Source organism: Anomalospiza imberbis, chromosome 3 (genome assembly GCF_031753505.1).
Source record: "Anomalospiza imberbis isolate Cuckoo-Finch-1a 21T00152 chromosome 3, ASM3175350v1, whole genome shotgun sequence".
Classification (NCBI taxonomy): Eukaryota; Metazoa; Chordata; class Aves; order Passeriformes; family Viduidae; genus Anomalospiza; species Anomalospiza imberbis.
In genome coordinates, this window is record NC_089683.1 from 6,187,222 (window position 1) to 6,202,528 (window position 15,307).

Here is a 15,307-nt window from a genome sequence, read left to right on the forward strand (position 1 = left end):
AAGGTGTGTGTTTTTACAGCAGTGTCCCCCATCAGCCATAGCAGTGCACAGCAACCCTCATCAGCTGAGTTACTAAACAGCAAAGCTGAACTTCCATTCAGGACTGGCTACTAATTAAGAAAAAAAAAAAAAAGTATTTATTAATTCTTTAATACGTGTGATGGTGAGTGTTTCAGATTCGCTGGTTTTCTTTTTTGCTTCCACGAATGGAGAGAAAGGGAAAGATCACATCTGCTATAAAGGTGCACCTGGGTGTTTGCACATTTAGGGCTCAGTCCAAAAGAAATCAACCAAGGCCCTGAATTTGTACAGTGCTGGACAAGTGAAATAGTATTTGAGCACTAGTTTGAGCAGAAACATTAGGCTGGCACTTACCGCCTTGGGTCTGGAGAATTTGAAACAGATGCCCATTTTTGTATCATACACATCAAAAGAGATGTGGTACCAGAGCAATGCAGGACTAGAGAGATGTGACCCATTGGGTACAATCTTTGGGACCAGAAGAGAAGTTTATATGTAAATTCAGAGAAATCATGCTTGTTCCTCTCCAGCTGCAGCTGTGGGATGGTGAACTCTTGTTGTTTCAGATGGAATGTGATCCCCTGTCATTTGCTATGAGAGGGATTCTGAGCTTCTGTATCTAAAGTACCTCTGGAACTGGATTGCTTTGGGGAAGCTAAATTCAAAGTTCTGTGCTGGAGTTCAATTTACAATACTTCACATTTGTATATTGTAATCCCAGAAAGGACATCCTGGAGCCAAGGCACCCAGCCCTCCTGTGGCTGTGTCTAATCTCTCACAGCAAAAACAATATAAGAAATGAGGCATATGGAAACCTACTTCCTCATGGACTTTCTCTCAGCTCTGGTATTTCAGGACTTCTTGACTTGGACATTGCTTCCAAAGTTTTGTGTTTAACAACACTTATGGATCTATTCTTCAGGAAGTTGAACCCCATACTCATTTTGATCTGCACAACATCATCCAGTAAAGGGCTCCAAAGTTTAATTAATTACACACTGTGTAAAAAGGCCTTTCTTTCTGATTGCTTTAAATTTGCTGCTTGATTATTTTATTAGGAATACATAATCTCTGATATGAGAAATAGTGAATGGTCACACACCATTTTACCCCTCCATTATTTTATAGATGTATATTATAATCCCACCAGTTCTCATATTCCAGTCTTAGAGTAAGGGATGACTATAGCTGTATTCAAGCTCTGAGCACACGTTTGTTTTTTTGCAGACAAAGAAAAGTTGCCTGTTTAAAAAAAAAGTTAACAAAATTAAACAAAGTTCCACAATAACCCAATGAGAAAATAAACCACTTTTATTCAAATTATATGGTGTTAATCACTCTTGGAATATAATTATAAACAGCTCCAATTCAGGAAGGTGGGTTTCCTCATTTAACACATACTCATTTGAAGGATACAAAAGAAATATTTGCTTATATATTCAAAAGCTTAAAATGAAACAATGAGCAGATAATATTTTTGTGTTTAAAAATTAACTCTTTCTCCAATAATAAAATATACTACCTATTATACAAAAGGACATTATTTTATTCACAGTTGACAGAGTCTCACAATCATAATATTAAAGGTGAACTGCAATGACATTTTAATTATATTTTTCCTATTATTACAGATTATGAGGGTTAGAGCAGCACACAAAGGCCCTAATCAGAGTGTTGTCATGTAAAGAGCTGCACATGCAGAGAACAAATACAGAGTTTCTACCCGAAGAGGTTGCACTTTAATCTAAAATTGCACGTTAAGAGAGGATGTTCCTTGACTGAAAAACGCAAGTACACAAAGGGGATCCTGGCTTGCTTTCTTATCTGATGGAGACCTCTGGATACACAGTTACTTTTCACTGTCAGACACTACAAAATAGTTGTTTACAAATCATTTACTTTCCTTTGAAGCTTACCGGGTCTGAGTTTAAAGGTAATCCCTGATTTCTCCATATGAGTTTCAGATCCTGCTTTTAGCCCAGTACTTCAGGTGGAAGCCCTGAAGCCATTAGCCATTTCTGCGATTAATGACATTTTGGAGGAGAAAATCCAGTCACGTGAACTCAGGTCTTGACCAGTAGCTAAAAATTTGAGTGTCCTTTCAAATGAGCTCTTTTTTCCTGTATAATGTACTGAAGAGGTGTCATATCTGATCATCATGTCATGGTTCACTGCTCAAATTTTGCCTTTGAATATCAGTGCAGGTTTTAAGCAACTGTGGGTCCATTGGGGCCACGCAGGTCTCTGCACAGGTTACTCACACACTGGTAGGAAACTTGTCCACATATCTATTAAGACTTCCAGACTGGTTCCTGCTATCCTCTCTCAGCGGGCTCCCCTTCCTCTCCTTCAACCTCAGACCTCTTCAAAGTAACCAGAATTGTGCTCCAAATGAGTCAAGATTTGAAAAACAATGGTTTTGGAGAGGAAAAAAGCACTACTGCTCACCCCCAAATCTTACTATGCAACTTGGTTTTGAGCTTCAGCCTTTAGAACTGAAAACAGGTTACAAAGAGAAATCTATTGATCACAAAATCATAATTTTCTAGGAAATACACAGCAGGACCCTTCATTAAAAAAAAAAAAAAAAAAAAAAAAAAGGAGCAAAGCGGGGGTTACCATCATAGCTCTAAGGGTTTGCACAGATGAGGACCAGTTCTCCAGGAACCAAACCAAGCAGCTGCTGGGAATTTGTTCATAGCCTCTGAAAAGGCAGGCAGGAGTAAAAGCCGTCAGGTTTGCACCAGGAAAGAGGGTCGGAGAGTGCGGTTTTTCATCCCAAATTCTTACAGTTAATAATGCCCCACAATTTCCATCACCAAACAACACGACATACTCCTGGTTTCTTTGAAACACAAGGCTTAGAAACATAACAGCATTGGAAATGAGAAGTGAGGCAGCAGCGGGGCAGCTCGGTGCACTTAAGGGAGCATTTTTAAGCCATTTAGTAGGAGTTTATTGCTCCAGCACTGGAGGCTTTAAGCATTCAAGCACGACAGGGTGTGCATTGTTGTGCCAGAAGTGCCCGCCCTGGGTGTGTGTGGTGTGGGGCAAGGGGCCAAGGGCTGTGTTTAAACGCACCCGCACGAGAAATGCGATTTAGGCAGAACAAAGCACACTCCTGTTGTGCCTCCCCGTGATTATAAAATAGATCTGTGTCATTATAAATAGAAAATGACTGGTGACAAAGATGCTGCTTTGACTCACTTCTGAGGCCAAGCTCCTTCGCTGCGGTTCCTGATGTCAGACCAATTTAGCGGCTGTGCTGCAGGCGAATGTGTCTGGTTTGGGGTTAGCCAGTCCACATCTCATGATGGCTTAATCTCATTTTAAAACAGCAGGGGATTCACTGGGGTCCTTTGCAAGCATCACTCCCTCACCCAAGGACGGCTCTGAATGCCTTCAAAACGTGCTGTGCCCACTGCAGGGCTCAGATTGCTAAATACCAAATTACCTTGCCCTCCAAGGGACTGCCAAACTTTCGGGGTCTGTGAAGTTGAGATCCTGCTTCCACACAACTAATGGTGCGGTTCTTGTTTATTCCAGTGGGAAACAAATCAAAGACACAGAAATAATAGTGCTGTTTCAAATGTGTAAGTTTTCCTCTTTATGCCACTTTCCATCCCAACAAACTTCACAGCATTATTGAATTAAATAATGCAGATAAATACTCTGAAAATATATAGATATGTATAAAGTGTATATATAGACTTTATGTTGTATAATAGGTAATTTAAAAAAAAAAATCAAAAAAACCAAACACAAACCCCCAAAACCCAAAGCAGAAACTAGAACTGAAGCCCCTACTGCAGTATCTGGACTATTCTGTTCATTTACTCTTAAGCATGCTCCTTAAAAAAATCTGCAATCTTTCTGCTTCAATAATTTAATCAGAATCCCACTTACATTTGTATTTTATACCACAGTTTATTCTCAACACTGGGGATAACCTCTCATTTCCTGAAACTCTGAAAAACTTTCTTAATGAAAGAGTACAGAAATCTGCTGTTTGCAAAGTCTACTTACTTATTGTAACTTCCAAATTAAAGTAGTTAATTTAATGAAGGAGGGAAAAAAAAAAGGAGTGAAAAAGAAAAAGACTAATTTGGTGCCTGTAGCCATTTCCCAAATTCTTCAGAGTTTATGGACCTAGAGAGACAGGGAAAGAGCACCTTCTCAGCAGTGCAGCAGAATAGGGCAAAATGACCCTGTGAAACCCAAGCCATTCTGGGAATTAAAGGATGTTCACTCCAGTTATGGTTCTACACTGCAAACTGCTTTTAGGGCTCCCAGTAGTACCCATTAGCAATAGCCAAGCTTTTCTGTTTTAATTTAATTTAATTTAATTTCCACCAACAAATTCCACCCTGTGGTGAGAATTGACAGCATCATGTTGAGAACCATTAAAGCATATTTGGATTTTTTTTACTCCATGTATACATAAAAAAGAAGAAAAATCCCCACCTTTCTTAGTTTTCTTTAGACAAGCCACTTCATAATAAGAGTGAGGCAGACACAATGGAGGCATCGTTGTGCTGTGGGACACCACCACAGGGAGTGTGGCTGGAGATACAGCAGAACATGCCTTGGCATTACACTGCCAGCATAGCCTGGGCCCTGCTCCACTCTGAAACCCCCGTGGGACCCAAGCAGAGCCTGGCAGCACTGCTCGTGTCCCTGCAGTTACCACCTGGTGTCCTCCTTCTGCACGAAGAACCTTTATAGCACTCTGCCTCCTCTTCTCCCCTAGTGCTCTCTGTTCTCTCTGCACTCGAAACATCTTCAAGCTTATGCCACCTTTGGCTTTACTGGGAATTCCTACTGGGAATTCCCCCACTGGGAATTCTGCCACCAGATTTCAAAGGGAAGAGAATAATAATGCCCTTCATTAATATAGGCTTTTCTGTCATGGGTTTTAGGCCCCTCTCCAGGCAGGCAGGCAGGCAAGCACATGTTTAACATTAAACACGTCAGTAGTCCCTATTCACATGCTGCAAGCTAGAAATGCTCATTAGCGCTGGATCATGGCTCCAGCTGAGCTCTAACACTTCAGCCAGGGAGGCAGGCTGGAGGAAAGGTGGCCCTCAAACCTTTCATCATGGTTGCACCATCACTGGTGGAGCAGTTTTGGCTCCTCCAGAGGATGGTGGGTCCCCTTGGCAGCAGAGGAACGACCTGCTGAGCTGTGACAATGCCACCATTCAGAGCTGCTTAGCTGAGGAGCACAGCTCAAATCCACCACATTCAAACGCATCCTTGGGAGTGTTTTCAGGATTAGCATCCCTCCAGTGAATGGTGAAAGGGGAATGAGCTGGGGCAACAGGGGAATAAGATGATTGCTTCGATCTCTGAGAGGCTGCTGAGTCCGGCGTGGAGAATGCTTGAGGGGTTACACGGGATTCTTCGGGCTTTTATGTCACGTGTTAAAAAATGGACTCATCAGCCTTTGGAAAACAGAATTGGATGGGGTTTCTCGGCTTTTCTGGGGCCGAGTGTTGTTGGAATGTGGGACAAGGAAATAAAGCAGCTTAACATTCTCTGTACCTGAGCTGAAAGGGGAGAAAAGGGAACAGGACTCCTCTTTTCACTGCTGAGCACTGAATGGGCTGTCCTAGTTCAGTGTCCAAACCAGCACAGCCCTCCTGAAAGGAGGAAATGGGAAATCTGTGACTCAGAGGGAACATGTCTACTACCTGAGAGAAACCCCTAGGCAAAGCCACCTTCAACATGCTGCCTTGCTCATGTCTGTGCTGAAATTCACAGTCCAGATTAAACAGTAACTTAAGTCTTGGTTAAAGTATCCCAGGTAAAAAGACACAATTAAAAAATTATTTTAATGCTGTTTTCTCAAAAAAAAAAAAAATCATTACCTCCTTCAACTTCTCAACGAGTATAAACCTCACAGCTTTCCTGCCTCCTCTGGAATTACTAAGTCGTTGCAGACATCAAAAATTAATGAAGAGATGAAAGATTCAACAGAGAGGCAAAATCTTACTGGAAAAATATTTCTTAATATCAAAAACAGTTCAAGAATTATGAATACATTTAGAAAAGTAATAAGCCAAGGCAAATTTCCTGATGCTTAAAAGAATACACATTAAGGAGGACACAAGACTTAGGAGTTATTTTTTTTTCTTTAAAACACCAATTCCTTTTTTTTTAAAAATAATGTTTCCATGGGCTTCTGGTTTTACAGAAGTGTGATTTCCATGGGCTAAATCTTTGTAATACTTTCAACTCAGCTAATGAGCCAAACGCAGGTAATGCAGACAAGGGGCTTCATCCTACCAGATGGAAGGGCTACACAGTTTCCCCTGCGCCCATCCAAGAGAATCCTGCTATTTATCACTGAGGAAATGGTTATGGCTAACTTGGAGCTGAATTTGAGCACAGACAAGAGAGGGAGAAAGGTGTTTAGGGGTTAAAATAAAATAAATATATCTTTAAAATAAATAGTATGTGCAATTCAGCTGAACTTTCTTGTAGGAAACAAAGTTTGTCTATTTTCTTTGTGCTATAGGCTGTCATTTGCCCTGGCAGTGGCTTTTCAGCTGGTGCAACCAGAGGAGTAACCAGGAGTTCTATATTCCACTCTAGACCTGACAAAGCAATATCATTATGTGATTTCTATAGGAAAAACTGTTTCTGGTTTAAACAGACTTTAAAGAGATACTCTTTAGTCCTACCTGTGCTGCAAAATGACCTCTTGGCAATTCAAACAGTTCTAACAGAGAATAAGAGTAACTAATCTATGGGATTCTCAAGAACTCCCATACCACTGCTAATAGAAGAAAAAATCAATATTCCTTACAATATGAATGGAGTGTTGGATTGACTGAGCAGGGAGCTTTGAAATAAATATCTAAGAAATGTTTGGATGAAATGGACATCTTCACAGACATTTGGTCTGCATTTCTGAAATGTAGATGATTAAATCCACATTGTTGGCTTCTTCCCTCTCTGCACTATGTCTTTCTTTACATCTTACAAAAAAATTTATGAACAAAGTTATTGTAAATCTGCAACGTCTGTCTTGTCATTTAGATTCTTTTCAGAAATGCTGCCTTGCCAATGCAGATATACAATCCTGTAAGATTAATATTTATTACTTATAATTCTAAATACAATGGAAGGTCACCAAAAATACTCCGCCTAAAAGAGTCTGGAGCCCTTTACAATCTCGTTGGTGATGGATCCTGAGCCTTGAGTACTGAGCTCAAAAACTTAGCAAAACACTTTTCTATGTAGGATTTCCAGTATTTCCTGCTTCTGGCAATGGATAAAGCCAAGAGGCACAAAGGTGAATGAAAGTTACAGATCTGAAAACATGAGCTTAGATTTCAAACCCAAACAAAGGTCAGGGAATGCCTGAACCTGTCCATGATCTTGGGTCAGCCTATAATAGAGTTATGAGTAAAATGCAAAGTTAGGATGCAGAGTGAGACTTGGATTCAGACAGAACTGGCACTGTAGCTGAAAACTGCTCCATTTTCCTCTAATTTCTCATATCCATAATTATATTTTATCTAGATATTTTAGAATACTGTATGAAAATTGAATATATTTAAGGATATATTTTTTTGCAATTTATTGAAAGGAAATTAGCCTGTGGACTTTTAGATTTTCTCATGAAATCTTAAAAAGTTTTTAAGAACATGCAAATCATCTCAGAAAAAGCTCGTTGCATTTATAGATAATTTTCTTTTTGATATGGGCCCAACCCTTTTTAAACATATTTTTTTTACAAACAGATGCAATTTGAGGTCACTGAAATCAGCTGATTGTGATTTGGCCCTCTTCTATAAAAATAGAGACAAACATATAAGAGAATTTCAGAACTATGAAATTTAGCAAAATGGAGAAGATTCTGAGAGGAAAATCAGGACAGACCCTGGTTCACCTGCCCAAGATCTGCTGGATGTTTGGACAGTCTTCTTTTAGGACATATATATAAGCAGAGAGCAAGAATCTGCATCTGCGGCTTTCATTCAAATATTCACAAGGAAAGCTAAGGAAAGCTACTGACTGAAGTGCAAACCTGGGAAAAGGCATATGAGAAAAATGTAGTTTCTGTTGATTGACAGCATCATACAGAGAGGAAAAAATCCCCAGGACCACTGATCAGATAGAAGACTTTTCTCTAGGAACAAACTTGCAGAGCTTTGCTAACAACACTTTTCTAAACTGACCGAGCCATCCTGACCCAAGTGTTGAGTGAAAACAAAAACCAGAAAGACAGAAAGAAAGGATCAAGTCAATTAAGATGCATAAATAAATAAATAAATGCCAGAATTAAAGAAAAAAAACCACAATAATTCCAATCTCATGAAGAAATGCTTTTAACAAGCTACATGTGCTTGTGCAGATACTTCTAATCTCATCAGGTTTTTCTGGCTGTTATTAGTGTTCTCTGAGCCAGCTGATTTCTCAGCAATATTTTAAGGAGTGTAAGCCTTCGCCCTCCAGTCTAGCCACTGCTAAAATAGCCCATTCTAGGAGAAGACTTGTGAGTTCATGGATTTTCTTTCAAGGTTTTGAAAGTTCAGAACAAATTGACCATTGCAAGTGAAACAATACTCAACCACAAACTCTCTTCAGTCAATAAGCAACAATCTGCTCCCAGCTGGGTTAGTGTGAAAAGTGGAATTATCCCACTAAAGAAAAAGGATGATTTCAGATTGTCATCAGCATCACACGGCAGAGCCTGGCTTTCAGTGTTGTTCCGCTTTCCCAGCTCTCTGGCTGCAAACAAGTCTGCTGTGAGGTTCCCCTCGGTCACAGCTCACCAGCTTGGGGTTCCCTTCAAATCAGTGCAGCTTTAGCAGCTTTGATCAGAAGGGGAGCCACATCAGGTTACAGCTCAGCTTTATTTTATCTTTTAAAACAGCAATAAATCCCTCCACAGACTGAAACCCACGAACCATGTGCTCTCCTGTATGTACTGGAGCACACGAGTTTCAAGTGAAAGAGCTGTCATTCTGAATTTGCTGAAGAAACGTGCAAATAATCACCAGTGTAAAGCAGATGTGCCAGGCAGACACTGTAGACAGGGCAAAATAATCTCTTTTAGAAAAAGATGCCTAATTCAGAATTGTGGAACCTGGATGGGTAAGGTCTGGATGAGTGGGACTAAGGCACCATGCATGGATTTCTGCTAGCACACTTGCTGAATTCCTGGCTGGAAATGTGCCCCTCACTGTGCCAGCCTGCCCTCTTTGAGGCTCTTAGAGCAAACTCCTCCTGGGGTGAGATGATGAGCGCTTGAAAGTGACCCATCTGGAGCCCAAGGCGACAAAAGCACTTCCCCTGCCTGGAATCCGTGTGCAGCAACAGCTTCCCTCTGCTGATCCAAGTTTCCCAAGATAGCAATTATAAAGGAACTGGCAACCATACAGTCAAGATGACAATATCCTGCGTGGTCTGGTTTGCTGTGCCAATTCCCTCTGTGGGTGCTGGAGTCAATCTGCTGCCCCTGTTATTGCTGTGTCTGTCTGTCTCAACCAACCAGCAGATCCACTGGGCATTTTGGCACAGGCCCTGCTCTTCCAAGGGCTGCCTGCTCAATTGCTCTTTCACTCTCTTCTGCTTTAAACATTTGGATCCAACAACCACCATGCAAATTTTATGCAGAGTAGCATCTGCAAGTCTGACATATTCATTCAGGCTACCCCCTCTTGCGCCAAGTTAAAAATAAATACCCTATAAACTCCTGGGCCTGCTAAGACAGAAGATGCATTCAGAGAGTTTATTTAAATGTAACTGCTAAGAGCATTTCTGCTTTAGGGTCAAACTCCTATTTTTCCCCACTCTCTATCTTGAATTTTGTTCATGCCTCAGGGATCTTAATAGAACTGAAGGAAAAAGCATCCTTGAAATAACTTAGAGAGGAACCAGTTCTATGAGCTCCTAACTCTCCTACCTGAAATTTCAGCTATTTTTAAAACTCTAAAGAATGCAGATCATTATGTACCCCCAACATAGAACAAGAAACTAGTCAAGCGGACTCATTTCCAATACTGATTGCAAATAATACTAGTTGAGCCAGATCTTGGGTTAGACTTCAAAGCGTGTCCACTCCCACCCCCCATCCCCCTCTCACCCCCTCCCTGCTACAGCTGCCTTCTCTTTTCTCCAGGGAGAGGGAGATTTGTCCCTGCCCAATACACTTGGAACATGTGAAGTCATAAAGATGCCAACCAGACAGCATAACAATAAAGTACATCTTAAGGCAACAAGGAGCAGAGTCTGTAAAAGGGGATACTGAGCCATGGCTGGGGGCACTTAGGACTTGCTGAGCCTCTTGGCCACATCTGCGTAGGCTTGCTCAATTTCTTTGTCTGCTGCACAGGTGTTGGTGAACTCATCCCTGGTGTACGCGTTCTTCAGGTACCGCCACAGCCCCGTCATCTCCGCCGGGAACTCGAAGTTGCGATATTTCTTTGCAACAATCTAAAGCAAAGAAAAAACACCTGAAAAAGCCCATCTCACAGGGGATACATCTCCTTCTTAGGGAGCTTCTTGCTTTCTTCTGTCATATAATTAATAGCAAATTAGAGGAATGTTTGGAGAATCAGTGATTTATCATAGAAAAGCCTGAGAAGTGACTGTTGGTTGTTCCCTCTCATGCAAGGCTGCTGCTTGGCCTTTAGAACAAGGATACTCTAAAGCTACAACCTGGCTACTTTTACCAAATTTCAACTTTTATGGTACTTGAAGTTCATGGATTTTACCATACTGGGGTTTTGGGGTTTTTTTTCACAAGTCTTAAGTACATCACTTAAAGCTGAGACACCACATAAGAAGGGGCTGAATTATAAAGAGTAAGACAGATTTAAGAGAAAGGCATTAGTAATGATTATAACATATTTTCATATGAATTATTATATTTAACATTATTTTATATATAGGTGATATTATATTTTTAATATATGTAATATATTTTGCCTGGTAAATGGTGTCAGAGGATATAACCACCTACAGCTGTTGGAAGGCTGGATCCATGTTCATGAAAAGGAAAAATTCAGGGTGGTATGGGTACCATGATTAGGAAACCAAGATGATTTAGCATATATTAGAAACAGGAGCATTGGGATAAACTGAGAGAGAAAATGGTTATTTCAAGACTTGTTAGACTAGGAAATTGTCTATCAAGGCAAATTTTCGATTTCTAAAAACACTCAGGCTCTTATTCAGGAAAATAGTTAAGTGCATACTTAATTTTAAGCACCTGTACAGTCCCATTGAAGTCAATGGGATTAATCTGCACTTAAAGCTAGTTGGTTGGTTAAGTACCTAGCTGGATTGGGATATTTCGGTTTCCCTGTAGGAATATACCATATAGAATAAGCTTGTGGTGACAGAGTGAACTATCTGATAGGAAAGGATGGATTAGCTAATTTAATGAGTGCTTCCAATCTCTAATTTTTCTGACAGTATAAAATTGTTCCTGGGCATAAATTACATACATATGTGCCACAGAGTTCCCCTTTATTTTTAAAGCACATGGTAGAGCTGTTTTCCATCTCAGATTTCTTAGGACAGTCATGTTCTCAGAAACAACTGTGATTTGTTTCTATTACCAGGATCCACTTGGTATATGCTAGTACAAATCCTGTCCTAAACTGCATTTAATTAAGTGTTCTTGCCTTCCATGATGCTTCACACGCATATGGGGAAGATAAAACCTGCTGGGCAACTTAAGTCAACATTTTCAAAATTTCCAGCATACATCTTCCATCAAATGAAAAAATAATTCACTCTTTTCTTCTATCTGTTAAATGTTTTTCAGGCAATATCCTATGGCTACGCTTGTCTGAGAAAAATTTTAATTCTCTTTTTACATCTTTCACTTCATCCCTAGGAGACAAGAACCAGAGAGGGGCCAGGGCCACACATTCATTTTGCATTGTCTGAGTCCAACATCACCAATGAAGACAAGCCAGAATAAGCACTAAACCTGTGAGGATATTATCACATTTCTTACCTGGTGACTTATGTGCTTTTTAATTTTTTTTTCTTTTTGCATGTGTGCAGTCAGCTCCCAGGCTCAGTTTATGTTTTGGCTCACAGAGCCAAATTAGATGCATGACTTGGCTTTAATTCCTAGCTCACTCGCTTGCCAAGGTCTGCCAGGTACTTGTGTTATTCTAAAGCAACATGTCATCTGATAAATTAAATAAATGCAACATTTAGAAGTCAAGATGATGTACATGATTTGCGCTATACCAGCAACCATTGTACATCTTAAATCCCGGACCTTGGCAATGACTTTGATTTGTTAACTTCTCTGTGTGAAATACCAGATGGAATAAATATTCCCCAAAGAAATTGACTGCTGCTCTTAAGTTACAAATGGGTGGGAACTGACTAAAGTTTTGACATGTTTCTTAAGGGCATTAGGAACTAATTAATACGAAAGACTGCTGCTACTTGCAGCAGGGTCAAAATAAAGAGACAAGACATCTAGAACCTAGTACTGTCTTCACCACTAATAAGTGATGGGACAGTTTTCCCATGAACTAAATATAAAGTTCCTTTATTTAACTGGTAGGAAACACTGAAGAGCAAAACTGTGTTTCAAACTGCTCTTCTAGGCCTTAAGAATTCTCTGCTGAAATACACGTTGGCTTTGGCACTCAGCTGTCAGAGCAGGGCACATCATGTCAGATAAGGATTCTTTGACCATCTCACGGCATCTTTTACCTTCACAACATGGAGTTTGGGCAGAAGGTTGCAGTCAGCAAGTGTCAGGTCATCTCCATCCAGAAACTTGCGTTTAGACACTTTTTCCTCTTCAGTGCTGTCTGCATCAATCTCCTCAGGCAGGGGAGTTCTCAGGTAGTCATCCAGTTTCTTCAGAGCCTTCAACAAGCCCCTTTCAAGCGCTTTGCCAAAAAAAGCAAAGAATAAGTGGTTAGGGCAGGATGAGAATTGTTTAGAAATGCTCATTGTCAATGTCTATGGTAGTGTCTAGAAAAAAAAGCCAAGAACCAATTTCTTCATTGTTAATTTGTGCTCCGAAGCTGACACAATCCAATGGCAAAGTAGCCCAGCAAAATACATCTTCCTGAGGATAAAGCTCATCCTGCAGTGGGAAAAGGGACACAAGGACCTTGCTGTTCCATGTCTTCTCCTGGCAAACAACAAAAAGCAGTGAAAGAGATCACAGAAGAAAAAAACAGCTTGTCAAAATGATACACCAAAAAACCACATTTTGCCTATGATATTCTTCTGGTCTGTTGAAAGCCATCACACAGGAACTGGAACCCAGTACACTGCTGCTTCGTTCTTCTAACCAGCTGCATAGGACTGCAATGAAGCAGAATTTTCTAGCATTACTTCAGCTCTATCAAGTCTTAGTTTTACCTCTTTCTTCACCTTTGCAGAGTAATTAAAGGCAATAGCAGTAATTCCAAAGATGCTAACCAGAGCTCCATAGAGCAGAAAGATATGCTACAAATGAGATGAGATATTAGCCAGTGTTAAAATTCCCATTTAACTCAGGTTCAACTTGGGTGCAAACGCTCTTTTTGAGAGATCTCATATAGTCTTGCAATGGACAGGAGACTCCAGACCTCTTATTTCAGTTACTGAAGATCATGGCCCACACTGCTGCTGGCTCCAACAAATTCCAGTCTTCAAATGCCACCTAGACCTCTACAGCAGAGTGCAAATTTTTCACCCAGGCAAGGAATTTGTGTTTTTATCCTTCACTGTCAGGACAATACAAAAGCTTGCTTGCAATAATGCACTTACAAAAAGCTGGATAACTTTGTGCAGGTTTGTGCATTACTTGCAAACACTCGGGGCAAAGAAGGGTCTTTCGTGTTTCTGTCTGTAGGGTAAAAAGCACGATGGAGTCCTGGTCCCCCACAAGTGCCCCAAAGTGCTAAAGCAACATAAATAAGAAACAGCAAGAATTTACAATGTGAAAAAATAACAACATGACTCATGGGCTTAAGGCCAGAATTTCAGCTGGTGAAAATTACCTGCAGTGATTTATACCTGCTGCAGATGTGGCCTGGAGTCAGTATTAATGGCCTAATACTGTAAAATCTTATATCTCTGAGTAACTTACTGCCACTGAACTTAAGGGAGAGTTACTCAGGTGGTATGGCACTACAAGGCCTGCGGAGGTAAGTACAAGGACCAATGGGTTCAAACTGAAATAGGGGAAATTTGGTTAATTATATACAAGAAATTCATTATGGCTGTCCAGAGAAGCTGTGGCCCCATCCCTGGCAGTGTTCAAGGGCAAGGTGGACAGAGCTTGGAGCAACCTGGGGTAGTGGGAGGTGTCCATGGCAGGGGGTTTGCAACTAGATGGTCTTTAAGGTCTTTTCCAACCCAAACCTTCTACAATTCTGTGGTCCTAAATGTATTTATGGATCACAACAGGCACTCAAAAGGGCTGCAGCAATCACCCTTCACAGAGAGCCTTGCTGGCACAGGTAACTCCACAGGCTCTGCTGTCAGCTGCCCCTGTGCTTTTGGCACAGAGAGAAAGGCAGCACGTCCAGGGCCACTGAGACAGCAGGAGCTGAATACCACAGAACATGATTTCCCTGCTGCCCTGACACCCATTAAACCTGTGCCAGCAGTGGAAGTCAGATTAAGCCGCTTGATGCCTTGCTCCCACTGAAGTCTCTTGGCCCAGCACCAGGGAACCACCAGCCTCTTTTGTGGCTGACTCTGAGACACAGTGGCAAACTCTGGCTTAATTGATTGACTGGAGAAATGACTGCAATCCGACTGAAAACACCCCCACAAACATAGCAGGGAGGGAAGGAATTTTATTTCTGAACGCAGAGCATCTAAAGCGACTGAAGTGTTGCCATCCATAAAACAAAAGTGTTGCCATCCTTCATTTAATCAATTCAAATTGAATTTTGACACTGACATTCTGCTGTCAGATGCTGGCAGTGGTGCCTTTAATTGCCTGCAGCTGTCCTGCCTCACAACTTCCACGGGAGGGTAGGAACTGTGGAGTGTGGCAGCGCTCAAAGGATTTAGCAATCTCTTTTTGCTTTGACCTGTGACACCTCTTGGTCACCCTCAGACTGTTTCCTCTTACAGTGTGTTCAAGTAGAGGCAGTGGACTTGAATTACTGTGATTTCATTCCATTTTGTTCATCTGGGTTTTAGAGACCTGGCTCAACACTGGCCTCTTTCCAGTATTCCCTTCACCCAGTAGGATTTTGGTTCTCCAAGTCATCTGAGCAATATTCCAGGGTCAGGAGGATGTTTGATGCTTTGTGCTAGCCCATGAGCTAAGTCAGGTGTGTGC

At 41.1% G+C, this 15,307-nt stretch overlaps 1 protein-coding gene and 1 long non-coding RNA gene across 4 annotated transcripts in view; one reads left to right on the forward strand and one right to left on the reverse strand.

Moving 5' to 3' along the window:
* Positions 1 to 1,314: 1,314 nt before the first annotated feature.
* Positions 1,315 to 15,307, reverse strand: part of CLIC5 (chloride intracellular channel 5) — an 84,195-nt gene continuing 70,202 nt past the window's right edge. For all 3 annotated transcript variants that reach the window (XM_068183249.1, XM_068183248.1, XM_068183250.1), the window contains 2 exons: positions 12,724 to 12,905; positions 1,315 to 10,470 (listed from right to left, as the gene is read on the reverse strand). In XM_068183249.1, the coding sequence (XP_068039350.1) occupies positions 10,303 to 10,470; positions 12,724 to 12,905 (350 nt within the window). In that variant the 3' untranslated portion in view covers positions 1,315 to 10,302. The remainder of the gene's footprint in view (positions 10,471 to 12,723; positions 12,906 to 15,307) is intronic.
* LOC137470191 (uncharacterized) lies at positions 10,268 to 12,220 on the forward strand. Its single transcript, XR_010996934.1, has 2 exons — positions 10,268 to 10,407; positions 11,882 to 12,220. It is a non-coding gene; the product is annotated as an uncharacterized lncRNA (long non-coding RNA).